Source organism: Candoia aspera, chromosome 1 (genome assembly GCF_035149785.1).
Source record: "Candoia aspera isolate rCanAsp1 chromosome 1, rCanAsp1.hap2, whole genome shotgun sequence".
Lineage (NCBI taxonomy): Eukaryota > Metazoa > Chordata > Lepidosauria > Squamata > Boidae > Candoia > Candoia aspera.
In genome coordinates this window covers 239,816,835-239,837,303 of record NC_086153.1, presented here as the reverse complement: position 1 = coordinate 239,837,303, position 20,469 = coordinate 239,816,835, and the positions used below count along the sequence as shown (strand labels likewise).

General features: G+C 38.1%; 1 protein-coding gene across 1 annotated transcript in view; it reads left to right on the top strand.

Annotated features, from left to right (window-relative positions):
- Positions 1-18,881, top strand: part of CHID1 (chitinase domain containing 1) — a 103,028-nt gene extending 84,147 nt beyond the window's left edge. Inside the window, exons 11-13 of the mRNA XM_063289306.1 lie at positions 16,485-16,565; positions 18,003-18,045; positions 18,639-18,881. Coding sequence (XP_063145376.1) covers positions 16,485-16,565; positions 18,003-18,045; positions 18,639-18,737 — 223 coding nt within the window. The 3' untranslated portion in view covers positions 18,738-18,881. The remainder of the gene's footprint in view (positions 1-16,484; positions 16,566-18,002; positions 18,046-18,638) is intronic.
- Positions 18,882-20,469: the final 1,588 nt, after the last annotated feature.

The window sequence follows — 20,469 nt, the reverse complement described above, 5'->3', positions numbered from 1 at the left end:
CTGGTCCCAATTGGTGTTGATAGGGGTGGAGAGATTGGCCCCATTGGCCCCTCCTTTGTGGGGTGCCGCAGGGATCAGTACTCTCCCCTCTCCTTTTTAACATCTACATGAAACGGCTGGGCAAGATCATCTGTCACCACAGGATGAGGTATCAACTTGTCATCTTTAGTGTTGGATGGGGTTGCACTGCCCCAGACAGACCCAGTGCATAACTTGGGGGTCCTCTTGGACTCATGACTCCTGCTCGAAGAGCAAGTGGCAGTCGTGGCCAGGAGGGCCTTTGCACAATTTCGGGTTGTGCGCCAGTTACGCCCTTTCCTGGACCGAGAGGCCCTTCGAACGGTAATTCATGCACTGGTCATCTCCCATATAGACTACTGTAATGCGCTCTACATGGGGCTACCCTTGAAGAATATCCGGAAGCTTCAGCTGGTCCAGAACACAGCCACGCGAACAATCTTGGACGTTCCAAGATTTGCACACGTAACACCTTTGTTGCGTGAGCTGCACTGGGTCCCAGTTTGCTTCCAGGTCCAATTCAAGGTGTTAGTTATCACCTTTAAAGCCCTACATGGCATGGGACCAGGATATCTGAGGTACCGTCTCATTCCTAGTACATCGACCCACCCCACCCGGTCATGCAGGAGGGCATGTTATGGACCCCATCTATAAAAGAATTCAATCTAGCGGGGTCTCGGAAGCGAGCCTTCTCTGCTGTAGCTCCCGCCCTTTGGAACATCCTTCCCCCAGAGGTGAGACAAGCCCCCTCACTCCTGGACTTCCGCAAAAGATTAAAGACCAGGTTTTGTCAGCAGGCTTGGAATGGGAGGAGGAATAGTTATACCTGGGGATGGCTAGTGCCCTAAGTGATTTTGAGGGGCCTGTTACACTCACAGACTGATTAAAATCTTTTGCCACTTAGATTTTATTATATTTTTATTTTATTGTATTGTTGTATTGGGATGGTTTTTAATCTTAACTTCATTTTATTGTAAACTGCCCAGAGTCCCCCATGAGGCGGAGATGGGCAGTGAATAAATTTATAAATAAATAAATTTATTTCAGTGGGCATAATCATAGCAATATATAGTATATGTGTGGATGAAGCAGAATAGTGAGTTATTGAACAAAACCCTCTTTAGTTTATAGACATTGATTGATTGATTGATTGATTGATTGATTATATGCCATCAAATTGGTGTCAACTCTTAGCAATGACATAGATAAATTTTCTCCAGGAGGATCTGTTCTCAACCTGTCTCTTCTCAATTTTCCAGCATGCATCAGCAATAATGTCTTCTGGTCCTCAGCCTTTTCTAAAGCCAGCTTGAACATCTCACATCTCCCTTTCAGTATCGGGCTCTAATCTTCATTAGATGATCCCAAACGTTACTTTAATAGCATGTGAAATTAAGGATATTGTGCAACAGTTTGTACATTGTTAAGTCTCCTTTTTGTTATTGGAATGTAGACAGATCTCTTCCAATCTATTGGCTGCTGTGTTGTTCTCGAGATTTGCTAGAACCTTTACTGATCCTTCATCTGTTGCTTGCCTTATTTCTATAGATATTCCATCAGTTCCTGTAGCCCTCCAATTTGGTTATCACCAGAGTAGTGATCTAACTTCATCTTCTAATACTAGAGGTTCTTGTAAGTAGGGACTATCTTCTAAAGTATCTTGGATGTTGATATACCTACTGTACAGAATTTCAGTTTGCTACTTCCATCTTGTTTCATCTTCTTTGAATCAGTTACTATGAACATTCATAAAATTACTCAAATCACAAATTAAAGGTAACACTGAGATGATCATTCTTGCTACCTCTAGCAACCAAGACTTCTGTTTTTATTATTTATTTAAAGCAATTATTTCTTCTTGCCTTTCAGGGTAACAATTCTCCTACACAGTAGTTTATAAGCAGTAAAAGCAGTGGTAATAACAATGCAATAGATACCACCTTAAATCAAGCAAAGGAAGTGTAGAATTTTTTCCTAAGAGTCTTTGGTAGAATTCAACTGAGCATCTCCTCTGGTGATTGTGAACTGCCTCTCCCTTCAGGCCTTGGCTACTTTTGACTGAATTAGCTTACAGCATTAAGCAGCCCATTTAAAAAGAAATAGAATGGAAGAAATAGAGCCTGAAGTGTGTGGTTTTTAAAGAAAAAAAATCTCATGATTAATTAATTAGCATGTGTGAAGTCTTTTCCATACTTGCTTTCCCAGTTAAGAACTTCTGATGATGGTAACATACTCCAAAATTTACTTGCCAAAATGTGTTTAATTACCATGATTAGAGACACAACTGGCAAGATATTTATTACTTGGAACTCGTTCCTGTTATGATGTTCTAGTGGCATGTGAGAATCCATGAAGTGTTCTGACTGGAGCCAATTTCAGTTGTGTTAAGGGATTGGTTTGTAGTACGGTACTTAACGGTAGTTAATTTGAAAATAAGATAGATAATTGCAGTATATTTTGGCTGCTAGCAGACTATCAAAAGAAACCTGTGCCATAGTTATCAAATATGCTCCCTATTAAAAAATAGAAAATTGTAAGTTGCATCTCAAAAGAAAAAATGCAGATTTGATCCTGGCACAGCCTTTTTCTTTAATCAGAATGCCAAGATTAGTAAAAAGAGATTTTTTTTTTGCTTAAGGAAGTAGTAAATATTGGATTTGGATTCAAGAAATAGGTGTAATTCAAGACAAAACTATAGTGGCTTTAGCACCCAACATGATGGGGCAAATGCCAAAGGCAGAAGATCCTAGAGGACTTACCAAACTTGACACCAAACTTGACATTAAAAAAAATTGCAACTTTTGGGTTTGGCATTCTGGGGACAGACATCAAATTTAAGTGGCTATAGCAGCTATCATCTTCTTAGAGTAGAATGTCTTTGGATCCCAGAAGTATTCAGGACTCAGAAAGATGATTATGCCTTTGATACCCACTTCACTTGAGACTTCTTTGCTGTATTGAGCACAACTGCAACTAGCTGGTTTTGTCATTGCACAATAAGTTTAAGCGATATAGATGAATTTGAATTTATCAATGCACAAAGAACATTGAATTGCAAAGTTACCTGAAAATGAAGTAGCCTGAATGTTGGTCCTTAAACCACTTACATCTCCTGGGGTGGATGCAGGAAGCAGTAGGTTGGTTTGCAAGGTAGCATCTGGATTAGAGATCCTAGCTTGCATAGGATTTCTAATTTAAAGATCCTAGTTTGTATAGGCATTTTATCTTGTGTGAACATGCTTTGGGTAAAATTGGGCTTTTATTGTACTTGTGACATAGTGCCCAAAATGTTACAAAATGAGCTCCTACTGGCCTTGGCAGGGAATGCATGTTGCACAAGTGCAATTAAGCCTGATAACCTAGTCTATACTTCCTTATCTTACTAAGGAGCATTCTGTGAAAGTTTCAATTTACCAAAGTCAATATTGGATAGTAGAGGTAAGTCTCTGCCAGCAACCACCCAGAATCTCTGGGAGTCAGGCAGCATATAAATTTAATGAACAACAGCAACAATAACAACTTTGGAATATGTAAAATTGGAACCTGGAATGAAAGAGGAGTAAATGGTAAGAGCACGGACTATTGAATGAAATGAAAGAAAAGAGATCTATTGTGAAAATTAAGAAAAAGTAGAAGGATGCAATAGTTCTGAATAAAGATCTAGATAGATCTCATTTTGTAGAGTGGGGTTGATGAATACATGCATGAAAGTAAAGGTGTGAGTTTAATTATGAATGAAAGGGTTAAAATATATGCCACAATATGCATTGGTAACATCTAGGTTGATACTGATGCATATGAAAGTGAAAACTCATAGATTGCTGATAGTTGCATGTTATGCTCCAGTGAATGATGATTGTGGAAGAACCAGACCAGTTTGGGGAAAAATTGTGCATTGTTCTGAATGAATACAATCTAGAGGGAAAACATTCTGTTAGGTGACATGAATGGGTGAGTGGGAATGAGATGTGAGTACAGAAACAACGATTGGACCATATGAAGAATCAAGAATGAATAAGAATGGTGACTGATGAGAAAAAAAAATGGTTTCTTTTGAATATGTGGTTTAAGCATAAATCTAGCCATTCATACACATGGCAAATGAATATAAATCTAAAATAAATGTTGATACAATGGTTTGTGATGAAAAAGCAACAGATTCAGTGAAGGATAAAAAGATGCAAGACATTCTGAATGTAGGACAAACCACAGGAAAAAAATACATATGGAAGAAAAGGAAAGAAGAAAGCAAGGAAAGTAGAACATCTGAAAGATAAAGTATGAAGACAATGCATTAGAAAGTCTATCAATTTTCCCAAAGAATAAATTGGAAGAGGATGTAAGAAAAGAGGATGCAGAAGCTGTTTGGAAGAGTGAAAAGAATTATATTACAGACTGCCACAGAAATGTGTGGAATTATACTAATTGGAAATATGAAAAAGGATGCTTGATGGAACAATGAAGATGTGGATAAGAAAAATGCATATAAAACAATGCTGCAAAAATGAGAATGAGAAAAATTTAGTGCCTGCAGGCTGTGGGTGGTTGGATGAGGAGGAACAGGCTCAGGCTCAGGCTCAGCCCTAGCAAGACCAAGTGGGCTTGGGAGTCACCAGATCCAGGAGTTTTTTCATCTCTAGTTCTAGAGCAGCTGCCCTGCCCCATTCCAAACTGGTACACAGTCTAAAGATCCTCCTAGATTCACAACTCCCACTCAAGGAGCAGGTGACAGCCATGGTTAGAAGGGCCTTTGGATAAATCCATCTTATGTACCACTTGTGCCTTATTATGGTTGATTGCATAATCAGCCAGATGTTTAGACTGGATTTGGTAGTTTTGTCCACCTATTGAGTCCTTCCCAAGGACCTGGGATAGGCAGATTAACATGCATAATCCAGTAGTGATGAAGGCTAGCCATAACTAAGCCAGTATTAAAGACCCATGAAATTTTTTGGCACTGTAATTTTAGATAATGATCAAGGTACAGCTCCTATTCCCCTTGACCCCCACAACCAGCCAGCTACATTGAGAAACTGAACTTACTATATTTACCAGAAAGGAAAACAATCCTGAATTTCAGATAAATTTACCCCAAAAGGAGTAAGAGAAATACATTATAAACATAAGCAAAAGGCCAGTATAATGCCTAGATTCCCATCTTGTCAACCTAGAATTGCCAACTTCAAGTGAAATCAAATGTGGAGATTTCACACACCCACACACACAATATGTTTGTGGCACACATGAATATGTGTGCATATATATCTAGCAGGAGTCACATACCGGGACAAAAATAATGTTAGTAATTATTACAAATAACTGCAAATTAGAAGTAATTGCGTGTAAAATGAAATATCCCATTTGTAAAAGTAATTGATCCCCTATCTGTACTGCATCTTCCATTCTCTCCCACACACAAAACTGCTTTCACACAAACTCAAACCTACGAATGTACACACACACACAAGCACTTCCTTTATTCTAGCAGAAATGGCAAAGTAGAAGCAGCTGCATTTGGTGTACATCAGGGTACAGCAAGAATGGCTTGCTGCGGCATCTTGTGTGTGTGCCTGTGCTCCCTTTGTAGTCCATTTTATCTTTTGATATAGCTAGATGCATTTCAGAAATGTGTAGATAAAGTATGTGCTTGGAAAATAATAACACAAATTCATAAATGCTCAATAGCTGCTAACCAGGAAGGTAGCTCTTAACTGCAGCCTCCATATCTGGAACCTGATCAGTTTATGGAAATATCAACAGGGTCTCACAGACTCAGCTATATCCTTGCTTATGGATTAACTTTTCATGATTATCTGGTAAATTACTGTGGGATATAGGATCCTGGCTTTCTTACATTTTCAAATTATTATATTGTTTCTTTTCTTGGATATTTTAAAAATCCAATCTGTTACTAATGTGTTTGTGTAAAAGGCAATTATAATTTGTGTTGAAAAGGACAAATTCAACTATCTGCACTGTGATAGTAAAGCACTGATTGTTCCTAAATTAGTTTTAATGCCACCAAACATGACCTATGAGCTGAACCCATCCACTCCTTTACATTATAATGGCAAGAAGCTTCTCTTCAAGTACAGAAAAGCAAGCTAAACATTCAAACCCCTGCTGTTGCTATTGCTATTTCTTTACTTTTGGGGTCACCCAAGTGCATGTCACAGTATCAAGAGATGGTGGCAAGGCATTTTGGCAGGGTGGACTCCTAAGCTTATAAGATTCACCTTGAAGTATCTGGAGGTGGCAAAACAAAGCTTTACTGGCCCAGAGCTGTTATATTTCTCCTTAATGGAACTAAATCCAGTTAAGTGGTGTCATCTTTCCCTTCCTGTTTGTGGGATTCCTTTTCTAATTAAAAGAACCCCTACAACATTTACTGTAAACTAGTCTGCATTTGTGAATTAAGGATTCCACAAAACTGTTTAAAAGAGAACTTTGCAAACAGATGTTTACTTCTAGGTTGGATGTATAATTAGAATTTTGTATCTATTTATCCACTAGGATTTAGTTATTTTCTCTTTTATTCCTTTTTATCCTCAAAACAAGTGTGTTTGTAAATTTTTATTAAAAGTTTTAAAGACAGTGTAAAAACTAACACAAACTAATACAGAATAAAGAAAGGAGAAAGAAAAGATAAAAAGAAATAGAAGAAGCTTCTGATTTCCTCTGCAGCAAATATAAGTTATACAAAACAACTCAATTCCTCTTTTTACTATCTGCTGAAATAAATTCTTCACCCAAGGATTTATAGGTTCAAAACAAGCATTCTTAATAAAACATGATTAGTGGTCCATGTGATGATTTCCACTTTTTGTAGCTAACTTTGCCTAAGGGAGTAGTGTGGTTAATACATGACTGTAGTACTGCTGCTCCTGAAACTTTCCTATAATCTGTATGGCAGGGAAACAATTTATAAACTTTATTCAGTTTATAAACTGAACTTTATCCTCTCAGGCCCCTGCCCCCTGAAACTCTTCTCCCTTCACTCACTCAGCACATGATGGGAGCGGGCCAAGTTTGCTTTCATAGGAGATGAACTATAAAAGTGTATTTCCTACTGAACTTTTCCTATAAACCTTTTATCTATGAAGTAATTTAGCAGTTTGTAAATTTCTCAAAGTTACTTGCAGCAATTATGCACTAGAGGGAGCTATACTTCCACCACTGAAGGAATTAAAATTTAAATTAAAAATCTAGAACACATGCTTTTCCAGACCTGGATAATCAGCTAATCTGGGGGGCAGGGAGGTTTTTTTCAACAGATAAAAGGGATTTGCAAGAATCCATAAGACCATTGCTTTTTACAATAAAAACAGGCCTGGTCCTACTATTGTATTTACCTGTCCCTGGATCCTTTAAACTAGAGGCTGGTAACATGGACATTTCTGATTTAAACCCAATGACTTTACAATGGTTCCCACCCAATCCCAACATTAGATATATATGCACATATATTTAATGGCTGAAAGCTTCAATATTACCCAATCTTGTGAGTTTTGCTTGGGTAAGGGCTTGAGGGTGAAACTGTCAAAATCTCATCAGATATAGTGATATCAAAAGATTTCAGTTGTGCTAATAGTTTTAGATTTCCATTGTTTGGCTCTGATGCCATTATGACTGCACATTAAAACAATTGTCAACTCTTACCTTAAAGAGACATCTTCCTGCTGTCCAGATGTTTTATTAGACTCTGATACCACCAATCCCTTGCCATTAGCCAAGGTGGCTGGAGTGAATGATAGCTGGTCCAAAGCTTTTGGAGAACATCAGCTTTGCCTGTATTTGCTTTAAACTATGGAAGGAGATTAGGTCCATCTTCGCTGTGCTGCGCTGTGTTGCCTCCTTAGCTTTTGGAAGAAAGCCTGGATATAACTTTAGCAAATGCATAGATGTCAGATGCAGTATCTGTCAAAACAAACTGCACTATGACACAGCAACACAAACTGAGCCCACCATTGTCTTTCTCTTTGCATAAAAATGTTTACGAAAAATAGTTTATTCCTGACAGTTACATACAAAATGAAGGGGGGGGGATCAGTATAATACATATGAAGGCTAATTAAAAAGCAATCCAGTAGGAAATTTTATTTATTTAATTTTTATCCTGCCCTTATTATTTTTATAAATAACTCAAGGCAAGGAACATACCTAATACTCCTTCCTCCTCCTGTTTTCCCCACAACAACAACCTTGTGAGGTGGGTTGGGCTGAGAGAGAGTGGCTGAAGGTCACCCAGCCGGCTTTCATGCCTAAGCTGGGACTAGAACTCTCAGTCTCCTGGTTTCTAGCCCAGCATCTTCACCACTAGACCAACTGGCCCCACGGAAATTTAGCTTTCTAAAACATGCATTTGAGAAATTCACATCAAAAAGAAGGACTGCAAGAATATGGGTGAAAAAGATGGGCTGTGTCTGCATAAAAATCCATGCACATTAGTAATGTCAGGCAAAACTCTGTATGTTATATAAAAAGTTATAATGAACATACATACATACATACATACAATCTTTTAAAAAATTAAAAGTTGTCCAACATATTACCTTGCTTATATGGACAATTAAATTAAATTTATACCTGACCACAGGTGCTCAGTTAGAATCTCTGGTTTTTGGAAAGTCATCACTTCCCAAAAGCACATCCAAGAGAAACTCTACATATGTATAAATTAGCATGTGGGTACAAGGTCAGTTTTTGTTGATGCTGCTCCCATGCCAAACCACACTGTGTCTTTAGATATGTAAATTTAAAAGCTTGAGTCTCAACAGAAGGCAGCATATTGCTGACCTCGACTGATCTCGAACTCTAAGCAGAGTCAGATCTGGTTAGTATTTGCCTGGAAGATCACGAAGAGACCCCTGGAACTGGAACTCTGAATTTTGGATAAGGAAAAAATAATACTCCCAAAATCATCTCCACACAAAGAATTTCTGCCAGTTCAAAATAGATTGAACCCAAGTAGATGAAGTTGGCGCGTTTCAAGGTCTGAGTTAGCTTTTCTCTGGGTCTGCACTGATTTATTGCAAACTGAAGAAAATCTGAGCTCTTATGCAACACTAGAGCTTTTGGGCCATCCATTCCCCTATTGGTGGAAACCTTTATCTCTCCTGGCTTCCAGCTCCTGACCTCAGATGAGCCAGTTCTGATCCAAGGCAGGCACTTGAAACCTCCCAAGCAATCAGAGAGCCAGTTTGGTCTAGCGGTTAAGGTGCTGGGATAGAAGGAGTCTGTGAGTTCTAGTCCCGCCTTAGTCATGAAAGCCGGCTGGGTGACCTTGGGCCAGTCCCTCTTTCTCAGCCCAAGAGCCAATCAGGTGTGTTATGAGAGTTCTAGTCCTGCCTTAGGCATGAAAGCCACTGGGTGACCTTGGGCCAGTCTCTCTCTCAGCCCAACTCGCCTCACAGGGTTGCTGTTGTGGGGAAAATAGGAGGAGGGAGGAGTATTAGGTATGTTTGCTGCCTTGAGTTATTTATAAAAATAATAAAGGCAGGATAAAATAAATAAATAAATAAATAAATAAATAAAATCTGGCTGTTTGTAAGTCGACTGGCCCCCTGCCAAAGGGGAAAACAGGTAGAATTTCTGGAATTTCTGTCATCTCTTTGCCCGGGCTACTATGTGTGGGGAGAAGAGTTGCAAGAATCTGCAAACAAACAAAATAGCCTGGAGGAAGCCCAGTTATGTTTTAAAGTGTAATTCCTGGATCTTCTGAATATAACTGTGGTTAGAGAGGCTGGGGAAAGCATTTGGCTGCCAGACTGTTGGTAGGATATAGCTAAGCTTTTGTGTTTTTATATGCAACATGGTGACATTGGCAAGGTGGCCTGGATTTTTTCTTTTCAAACCACCATCCTTATCTAGTTGTCCAGACTAACAGTACAAATGTAAGGGGAGGCTGGTAATGCATTTGTTTCCTTTTTTGTTTATGGTAGGACAGAGGAAATGTTTGTTTCTCTGGGATCCGCAGCAGCTGAGAGGGTGGGGCACTGATTGAATAACATTTTTGTACAGCTTGAGGGAGAACTGATTACAGGCAGTCCTTGTTTAGTGACTGCCTCATTTAATGACCGTTTGCAGTTATGGTGATGAAAAAAATAACTTTATGACTGATCCTCACAGATCTGTAAAGCAAAAGAAAGCTGAAGTAAGATCATAAGCACTGTTGTGGTTTCACTTAGCAACCAAGTTGCTGGTCCCAATTGTGGTTGCTAAACAAGGACTACCTGTTGTTCATGGTGGCTCATTCCCTGCATTTCCAGACTGGCAACACTGAGAAGAACTGCAGGTTGGTTTCAAACTGCTTTGCAAGGATCAGTCAGTGAAAACGGTGGTTGTGTGGAAATGTCCTAAGAAATTCAAGTGTGAATATTGATAATACACAAGTTCTATATGTATATTTTAAAATCTTTCGTTATAAAAATCAAGAATTATATGGTCTTTGACTGGGTTAAAAAAATTACTGCTGCTTAACTATTTAGATAAAATTTGTAATTTTCTAAGATTGGTGCTGAATCTTTTCTTGTTCTTTGGTAGGACTTATGAATCATTGAGTTAGTTTGCTAAAAAGGCAAGTGATGTTATTTTCAAGCTGTTCACTCAATAACTTAAATGCCATATACTGTAGCGTTTATTAACATACCTCACTGTGTCCCCGTACAGTGAGGAATGAATGAAGATCTCTAACAAAAAGTAGTTTCACAACTGTCCTCCCAGACTGCATGCTTTTAGGAATACATTGCAGTAAAGGATACATCTAAAGTGAAAGAAACACATTTTAATCCTCAGTGAGGGGTAGTAGGTATAGCAGTGTTTCTCAACCTTGGCAACCTGAAGATGTGTGGACTTCATCTCACAGAATTCCCCAGCCAGCATGCTGGGCATTGAAGTCTACACAAGTTGCCACGGTTGAGAAACACTGATGTATAGCATACAAGTCAACTGCTTTAGTATTGAAGTAGATATTTGAGAAGTAAATAAAACAGAGTGTGTTGCTTTTCAGCTGAAGATCTACAAAATAGGCAGGGACATCTGTGGGGGATTTAAAGTCACAATCATGGCCATGACCACATAGTTGAAGCCCTGCCCCGTTTTATGTGTGATGCCCCGCCCTATTTTTACATTGTGGCCACCATCTTGACTTTTTTTTAATCACTTTCAGACAGCCCTGAAAGTAGGTGTAAATTAACCCTGAGAATTCTAAGGATGTTTGTTAAAGAACAATCCCAGGATTATTTGAGAGAGAAAAAAACATAGCTGACCATGTGACATCACTTTATTAACACTGTGCCATCAGTTTCCTTTTTATATGTTTATTTTTATTTTTCCCATTACTGGGCTGTAAAATAGTTGGGAGGAAGATATAAACATTGCTAGAAGAAAAGAAGAAAATTGGTGAGAGCTGAAAATATAGGCCTGCATACTTCACCTTTGGTGGCCATAAAATTATATTGAAATATTTTCCATTGAATTCATTGCTGAGAATTGAAACCATGCATAGTTACTAAATTACTGTGTACTTTGTAGATTACTTCTTCCTGGAATGTTGTAGAACTCGAGCATTTTTCACATCCAGCAAAAAAGTATCTTGTATAGATAGCACCATCCAACAATAATACATCTTTTATCTTATAGGCCCTGTCTTTCATTCTAAATGCATTAGAGTGTGTGCTGTTTTATGGATCTGGCTGGATTAGTAATTTTCTGTGGGTCAAAGATTTAAAGAGAAGTGTTCGCTTTTTGCTAACCCTGTGTCTTCATCTCTAATCAATATAAATAAATCAGTGTAACTATGTGAAAGCAAGCAACTAAAGCAAGACAACACTTGTGAAGAAGAAGGAGAAGGAGAAGAAGACCACCACCTAAAGTCCATTATAAAGATTAGTGCCTCTGCAATATTAGAATCATGTAAAATAATAAGAAAGCATGCATGCATAGAAGTGCACGTGCATAAATTTATTTAAAACAGCTTTCTCTTCCTAGTAAATTATATAGCTGCCTGCTCTCAAGCATTTCTATCTAAACATTAGAGAATACCTTCTACTTTAATCTTCCTATAGAAAGAGGAAATTCCCATATGCCCCAACCAGCTCTGATTCAGAAACACACATCAAATAGTGCTGGAGAGGTTTCTTTAATGACTTGATGTTCAATAGCACCAGATCCAGACTGAGGAGCTAAAAGAGGCTTATAAGATTCTCTCTGGGAATCATATAGCTCTATAAAAAGGAATAGCCTCTTTACCTGCTTAGATTGTTTTTCTTTTACCTACATCTCCCATCATATTTCCTGTCTCTATGGAGAAGTAATGGAAGCTCCAAAGCTACCTTCTCTCCTCAGCAGATGCATCTTATCTGAGCTGCTGCATACTCAGTGAAGGCTTTCACATGCCATAATTTTCTGTGACTGTCCTCTAATAATAATGGCTCAGTACTGTGATAGCAATAAGAGAAGTGCCTGTTCCCAAAGTAGTCTAGGTTTTATCCCAGGACTACTCTTTTATCCCAGGACTTTGAGCTTACAAGTTAAGTGGTAATAGACATACTTATGCAAGACAAGATAGTGTTAGTTAACTGAGTCATCTCAAATTCAGATTCTGGAAAATCTAGCATGACTGGCCCAGATTCAGACAAGTCTTGTCAAGATCACGGTAAGCTGTCAGTGAACTTTGCTGTTATCTCTCTTCCATTGCAGGCAGTGTCTTAACATATGAGTGAAGATGGGCAACAGTTTTTTGTGCAATTAATCCTCCCTTCCTAAAGATGTTAATCTATGCTCTGGAGTTTGAGGAGTAGATGGCTTACCAATTGCAATAATAAATAAGCAAACAAAAAAGGCATCTGTGCAGCTAGCTTCTACTAGCTGCAGAAAATGAAGATGCTACAAGATACTCATCTTCACTGTTTAAGGAAGTTGTCCATGGGCTGAGGTAGCAGAGGCACAATAAGGCATATATCTCTTAATTTGTTTCTTCCTTGAAACAGCAGAAGGAGTTGGTCTCAAGAATAATATCAGAAACATGCCTAGCTTCCATGAGAAAAATAAAAGATGGCTTTCCTTCTGTAATCTCAATCCAATAGGTGCTGGTAGATTTCTTTAATTAAGGAGTGAAGGCAGACAAAGGGAAGATTTATAGCATACTAATTGTGATAAGGTTATCACAATTAGCATCGTATAAATTTGTTATATATTCTGCAAAGTTAACCATGTTGTACAAAACATTGCTTCATTTGTGTTCTATGGAAACCTGTGATATTGCCCTTATAGAATTCCAGTTATTAACTCATTTTTTGTTTCATTTTGTTTGTTTTCTTTGCTTATATGCTACTGACTCACCAAACAACGTTAGGCATCTTAAAACGAAGTGAATTCTTACCATAAAAGCAGAACATAAATACATACCACTAAAGCAATAACATTCCTGATCATTCACTCATTAATTCTTTAATTGCCACCAGTCTTTTCATCTCCTTTTGGAAAGCTCTTAGCTCTTACACAACTACAAAAGTCTCTATACATGATAGCCAGTAGCCTGAATTGCACCAAAAGCGAACCATTAGCCAATGAAACTCATGCAAAATTGATGCTACCTTGCTCTTCCAGCTTCCGCCAGTTAGCCCCAATTGTAGCTTTGAATCATCTTGAGGATCAGCCACATGCAGAGTTAACTGCAGTAATCCAAGTGCAAGTGATAAACTTAAATGTTACTGGTGCTAAAATGCTGTGGTCCAGAAAAGGTCAGAACTGGAGTGCCAACTGAAACTCTGTAAAAGCCCTGCTGTGAATGGCTTTCACCTGCTCCAGTAAGAGCCACAAATCCAGGAGAACCCCCTTCCTAGATTGTGTACTTGCTCTTTCAGTGCCATCCTATTTAAAGCCAAATACAGAACTATTCTGGAACCATAAACAATGTTACTGAATGCCACAGATTGATCAAGCAGGCCAAAGAGAGCTACTTTCCCCCCATCAAGGTCCTGGTGCAGGTTATCTGCAAGAGTGACCAGAACAGTTTCTATCCCATGCCTAGGCCTGAAACCACACTGGAATCTGCTTCTTCCAGGGCTCTCTGTAATAGTCTCACCACCACTTTCTCAACAACCTTCTCAAAGATTTTCAAGAATACCTGGGCTGAACAATGGCTTCTTGTGGAGAGACTCCATCATCACCCACCATCTGAAGAGACATTCATCACAGCATACATCCACCCTCTTTCCGGCAGGTCACATTAGCTAGGTGGGGTAGGGATCAAACCTGCAGGAGGTAGAACTCATCTCCCAGAGAACCCTGTCCACTTCCTCGGAGTTCACAGGTTTGAATGAATTCCAAACAATGACTGATCCTTTTCCTTTGTGGATAATACAAGGATATTTGTGCATGTTGGGGGGAAAGGACACTGTCGTATGGGAAGAATACTGTCAATATTACTGAGCTGATACTTGTTTTACACCTTCACTTTTGCTTTCAACACTGACGTTAGTCATGCAAAGGACCTTACTTGTTGTATCAGTAGATAGCATTGTGGGCCCATAAAATACACCTCCAGACTCCCACTATAAAAACTTTGGTTCTATTTAGAATTACATTTTTGGAAAATAAGCTTCTGCAATTTAGGAAAATAACCTGCAGTTTTCCATTCCTGCAAACATATTCATAGTATTGATTGAAATTTCAGGATGAGCAAAGCTGATTATTGTTTGATGGAAATCAGTTTACTCTCTTTAGAATGTAAAAAAGAAGTTTCTTAGTAAAATATATAGTTACGGTTGATTGCTCTGAATGTAATTACAGCAGAAAATTTCTGCTGTGCTAAATCTTATGTTGATTGTAGAGATGGATTTAGAGGAAGTGAAAAATAAAAGAAGTAGCTTGTGTAAAACAAGGAGAGATCCACAGATTTTGCTCAGCCTCGATAACCAGAACTTTTGGTCCCCAATAAACAAACTACATTTCTCTGAAATTTGTTTTGCTTGAGTAGGGATACCTTGAAATTGTACATGAAAACAAACTCTGAGCTTGGAAGTTCAAAGGTTAGAAAAAGTTAACAACAACAACAACAACAAAAAAGACTAGGTGGGGGATTGTCTCCAATTTGCCCTTCTCTGGAGAGAAGGGTTGAGTTTGCTACGCAAAAAACCATTTGGAAAAGAAGCTGCATTACCTGTACACATCTGGAACACTCCTAGCACCTTGAAGGTGGACATCTGAATGATGAGCCTCAGTATTCTTTAGCTCAAGAGGGAGAAGTTATTGCTTGTGTCAGAGCTTTGGACAACCAGCTCTAACTTTTCTCCCAGCTTTGGGGCTTGAAGAATAGGAAGTGGATCATCCTTAGAGTTTTATTTCACTCCCAGGGATGCTCTGACAACTAAAGTAGCCCCAGATACTAACAGCTCCAGTTTGGTGTAGTGGGTAAAGGCACCAGGCTAGAAACTGGGAGACTGTGCATTCTAGTCTTGCCTTAGGCACAAAGCCAGCTGGGTAACCTTGGGCCAGTCACTCTCTCTCAGCCCTAGGAAGCAGGCAAGGGGAAATCACTTCTGAAAAACCTGCCAAGAAAACTGCAAGGACTTGTCCAGGCAGTCTCTGAGAATCGGACATGACTGAACGGATTAAAAACAAAAATTCTGGGAGTTTCCTGGCTTTGCTAGAACCCCTTACAGAGATGTATTCTTAGGATAAGTTTTTTAATTCATGCATTACAGTCCACAATTTCTCAAAGCATTGTTTCTTGAACCAAGAATATTGCATAGCTTGAGGTTCTCAGAGGGAGGATAGAGGGGGAAAAAGTTATGACAGTTCAAACAAAGGAGAATGTGAAAGTTAATAATGATGAATTTTGACATAAGCAAATGCTATTGACCTTCAGAGAATATTTGCTGACATTTTTAATACTATAGAGGGTAGAGTATAAAGGCCATCCACTCTGAAGAACGTCATGGATGAGGTCATCCATTAGATTTTATTGTAGCTGGATAGAGTGTGAACATAAGATAGCAATTTGTAAAGATCTTAGATAAACATATTACCCAGCACTGAACTAAAACCACAGGATTATGAAAATTGCTCAAACACTGCAATGCTTTTTCATTTAGCAATAAAAGAGCTAAGGACTATAAAAAAAAATTAAAAGGATATTTAAGAAAAAACACTAAATACTTGCAGAAATAGAGGGTATCTAATGAAAGGAGAAATAAATAGCAAAATGTTTCCCATGCTACAGGGTTTTGCTTTGTTTTGTTTTTACAGTCAGAGTAAGATTCTTTAAAACATAATGAGCAGATTATTCTTGAATTGATAGGAATGTGCTGCCATGTGGTAGAGCTAGTGCAATATAACAGCATGCATTATATATGGTGTGTTGGAAGATTTTATGCAGTATTAAATAACAGCATACGAATTCTTGCAGGAAAATCTTTGAATTCCAAAATGTTCATACCTTTTTTTTACAAAATCTTTTTTAGATATATTGAAATATTAAAAGAGCATAAGCCTAAAATAGTTTGGAATGAAAAAATGGCTGAACACCACTTGGAATATAAAAAGTGAGTTACTATTATTTATTGTTTATTAAATTCAATAAATGCAAAACTGCTACTAAACTATCTAAATTCATGGTAGAGAAATAAAACATCTTGTTTACTTTTAAAACTTTCAAATTAAACAAAAACATTTTAAAGAAATTGTATAATTGAAGTAATTGAATGAATAGCAGAACCTTTACTATTACTATATTACATAATATTATAATGTTATGTGTTGATTACATAACAAAACAATAAGTGTTCTTATTTTTATGAAGGTACTAGCATATGTTCATATTAATCAAAAGCCATTATTATGTGTGCATATGTGTGTGTGAGAACTGGATGCTAACACATTTAATAACTCTTTTGTTGACAACTAGGTTTAAAACTTCTTTTTAAGCTCAAATGATATACTATATTCCTTTATTCTCAAGGTTTTATTTTTAAGGGAAAACAGAACTAAACTGATACCTAGAGTATTTTTCATGGAAAAAACTCAACCCAGAATGATCCAGATTTGGAGCTGGTTGTGGGACGTCCTAAAGGGATGACTGAGGCACTGGGTTTTGGTTTTTGTTTTATGATTTTATGGTTTTATTGTTTATGATTTTATGGTTACAGGGCTTTATTGTTGTGAGCCGCCCAGAGTTGTGTTTAAGATGGGTGGCCAAATAAATACAGTAAATCTGATGCCATTTGCCTACTGAAACACGTTCTTTTCTCTGCTGCAGTTTGGCCCCAGAGTGGGATTTTGGGAACAAAGTATAGGCTGACCCTGTATATAACATCAGAGACCTAGGAGCCAACAAGTCAGTGTTGAACAGTGCTCTGGGATATGGGGAATGACTTTTTCAGAAAAACTTTCCATTCCATACCCATTCTTCTCAGATGGTTGCAAGTTGTGATTTCCTCTCATTTTCCATTCTGTATTAAACAAATTGAATGGTTTAGCCAAAGGTTGGCTTGTTTTTGTTTTTTAAAGCAAATGAGTTCCTTTCTTGTTTGCCATTTTGCCTGAGGAAGTTTTGGCTACCTTCAATCCTTTTCCCATCAGAAAGGGTGAACTACTTTATTTGAGAAATACCTCATCTGGAAAATTTATCTGTCTGCATTTTCCAAGAAATCCATGCGAAGTGAAGAAAAACTAAGAGATCCAGTACCATATACATGCATTAAAATAATTTCTTATGCATTCAACTGTTAACTTTCCAAATTGTAGGATACTGTTAATTATCTTACTAATTATAAGATGTTTTCAAACTACAAACAGTGTCTTGTGTTGTTTTTCCCTCTCTCAGTTGTATACTTATTCTCCTACCCCAACTCCACCCTCTGGTTTTGTGGAAGGGAATACACTGCAGGGGAAAAAAATAGCAGATGTATTTGTCACAAGAGTATCAATATATATGATGATATTTTCTTTTCTTTCTCTTTTTTTCCTTGTGCCCTCCACAGAAGCAAAGGAAACAAGCATATAGTCTTCTATCCAACCTTGAAGGTATACTAATCTAATTTTAATGGAGTGAGGTGCACCATAACTAGGAACTGGAGAGAATTCAGTTTGCATTTTGATAACATTTTATCCAATACACTTCTCAACTGAATATTCACACTTCTCACTATTTTGTGATGTAGTTCTCCGGGCATAAAATGCATATGATAGGGAAACATATACACAGAAATATGTATGGATGGAAACATTTAAAAAAGTGTAATCAGCTCATGTGGAACTGAAACAGAACAAACTTAATAGCAGAAAAGTAAGAAACAGAGAGATGCCAAAATTGACAGATATATGCATCTCTATTCAAAACATGAACCTGTTTTACTCTTGCTCCAAGGCCAGTACATTTATTAATGAAATAGAGTAGTTACATTCTCTCTGTCTAGGAATAAATTGTCAGATTATTAACTGGCAATTCATAGACGTTGTAGCTCATTTAATGATTTGTACTGATAATAAATGAAAGCTGTTTATAATATTTGATTTTTTTTGTTTCTGTGAACCTTTCCCCCCAAAAGCATTAGTCAATTCCTAAGTGTATATTCAGCAAAATTAATAATCCATAATGTTTCTCTTGTGTTTTGCAGTCCATTCAGCTGCGGTTAGAACTTGCAAAGCAACTGGGCACAGGAATCGCTATCTGGGAATTGGGCCAAGGCTTGGATTATTTCTATGATTTGCTTTAAAATAAGAAATGCTATTTTCTTCATTGCCATTTCATCTTCAATCAACTGAAGGGGGACGATGTAGGCAGGACATTTATTTTGGGGTGGGGGCTATGTAATTTATATGGAATCTGCTTCAGAGTTTCCAATAAAGGATATCTTTTGTGGTATCAAGTTTCTTGTACTGCGTGTAGATGGGTAATTTTAAAGCAGGGAGAGACACCAACACTGGTACTGGAAACCTGACTGCAATGAAAGTAAGTAAGACCTCTTTATTTTTCCATTTTTCTGTGCTTAAAGCTATGGAGAAAATCTATCTATGTGATTGCTAGGAGTCGAAAACGACTTGATGGCACATGACCAAAATCATCATCATGCTTAAAGCTAATTCAAGGGGCAATGCTTGCATTCCAATCTTATAGAATCTTAACTGTTCAGTGGAATCGACTCCCAAGTAAATACACGTCAGGTTGTATCAATTAGTTATTGGGTGCCCTGAAGTAGGCTGATTCTGGTGCAGTTTAAATATGCTTGAGCCTTACAAACTAAACAATTTTGGGTTTAATTAGGCTGCTCATTGCTAATTACAGTCAAAGTCAAATGGGGTGAATTTAAGCCAAGTCTAGAGAATCCAGGTGCTATCTATACTGCAAATATATGTTGCTTTTATACTATTTTAGTGGCCTGGACACCCCTTCCCCTCCCAAAAAATAATCCTAGGATGATAGTTTAGTGAAGTGCTGAGGAATCTTTTAAAGGTTCCTATTTCATGCTGATCCACACAACTATAATATCCTGGGAAATGTGAATATTTGCTGATCTCTGAAACCTGCAGGGTATTCATATTTTCCGAATTTCATTAAGCCAAACTGCTCTGGAGGCTGCCAGGTTGGGGTAAGTTATTGTAAATTGCTTAAGTGCTGCTCCTGGAACTTCTTGCTGCTCTGTGATTGCATAAATGTCTCTGGTGGCACACAACTTCCCTCTTTTAGTGAAGAGGAAGCAAGGAGAAGTTCCAGAGGCAGCACTTACCTGGATTTGGATGTATCACCAGAGACTGAAGAAGTCTTGTAACGTTTGAATTTATTTACACACATGCATTTGTACCAGCTTATTCATTGCCCTACATACAGTATAATCCTTCTGAGAAGTCTTATGTACTTCTCCTGCTCCAGTTCCTGCATATTCTTTTTCCTGTTGTGGGACTTTCTGTGCAGTATCTTACTCAGCTCCTGCTAGACAAAGCATCTTATTTCTCTGCTGCTGCTGCTAAATACAGATTATTACCATCCATGTCTGTCACCTACTGCTTAGCTAATCCAAGTGGGTGAGACAAAGAGGGCTTCTGAACTAGGCTTGATTTCATGGCTTGGTTGAACAAGCAAAGTGCTTACCTTTTGGCAGTGAGACTCCCATATTTGTATCAGCTGCACTTGGGACGTCTCCAGATTGCTGAGGCTCATCTTACAGTTCTTACTAAGTTATTGAGGCCTCTGTTTGTTCTTGGCTTTGCTGTTGTGATTTGGCCTTCATTCTTACTGCAAGCTGCTGAAGCATCAAATTCATTTGGGTTAGGATAGTTTCTATATTCTGGCTCTGTGCTGCCAGCATGCAGTTTATCTCCAAGCAAACACAAGGTGTTCTTGCTGGAAAAGTGTCCTATTTTCTTGAGCAATAAGAAGTTCCAGGCACAGCACTTACTTAGGTTTGGCTTCCTTGAAGGAGGAGATCACTGGAGACTTAAGGTATTCAT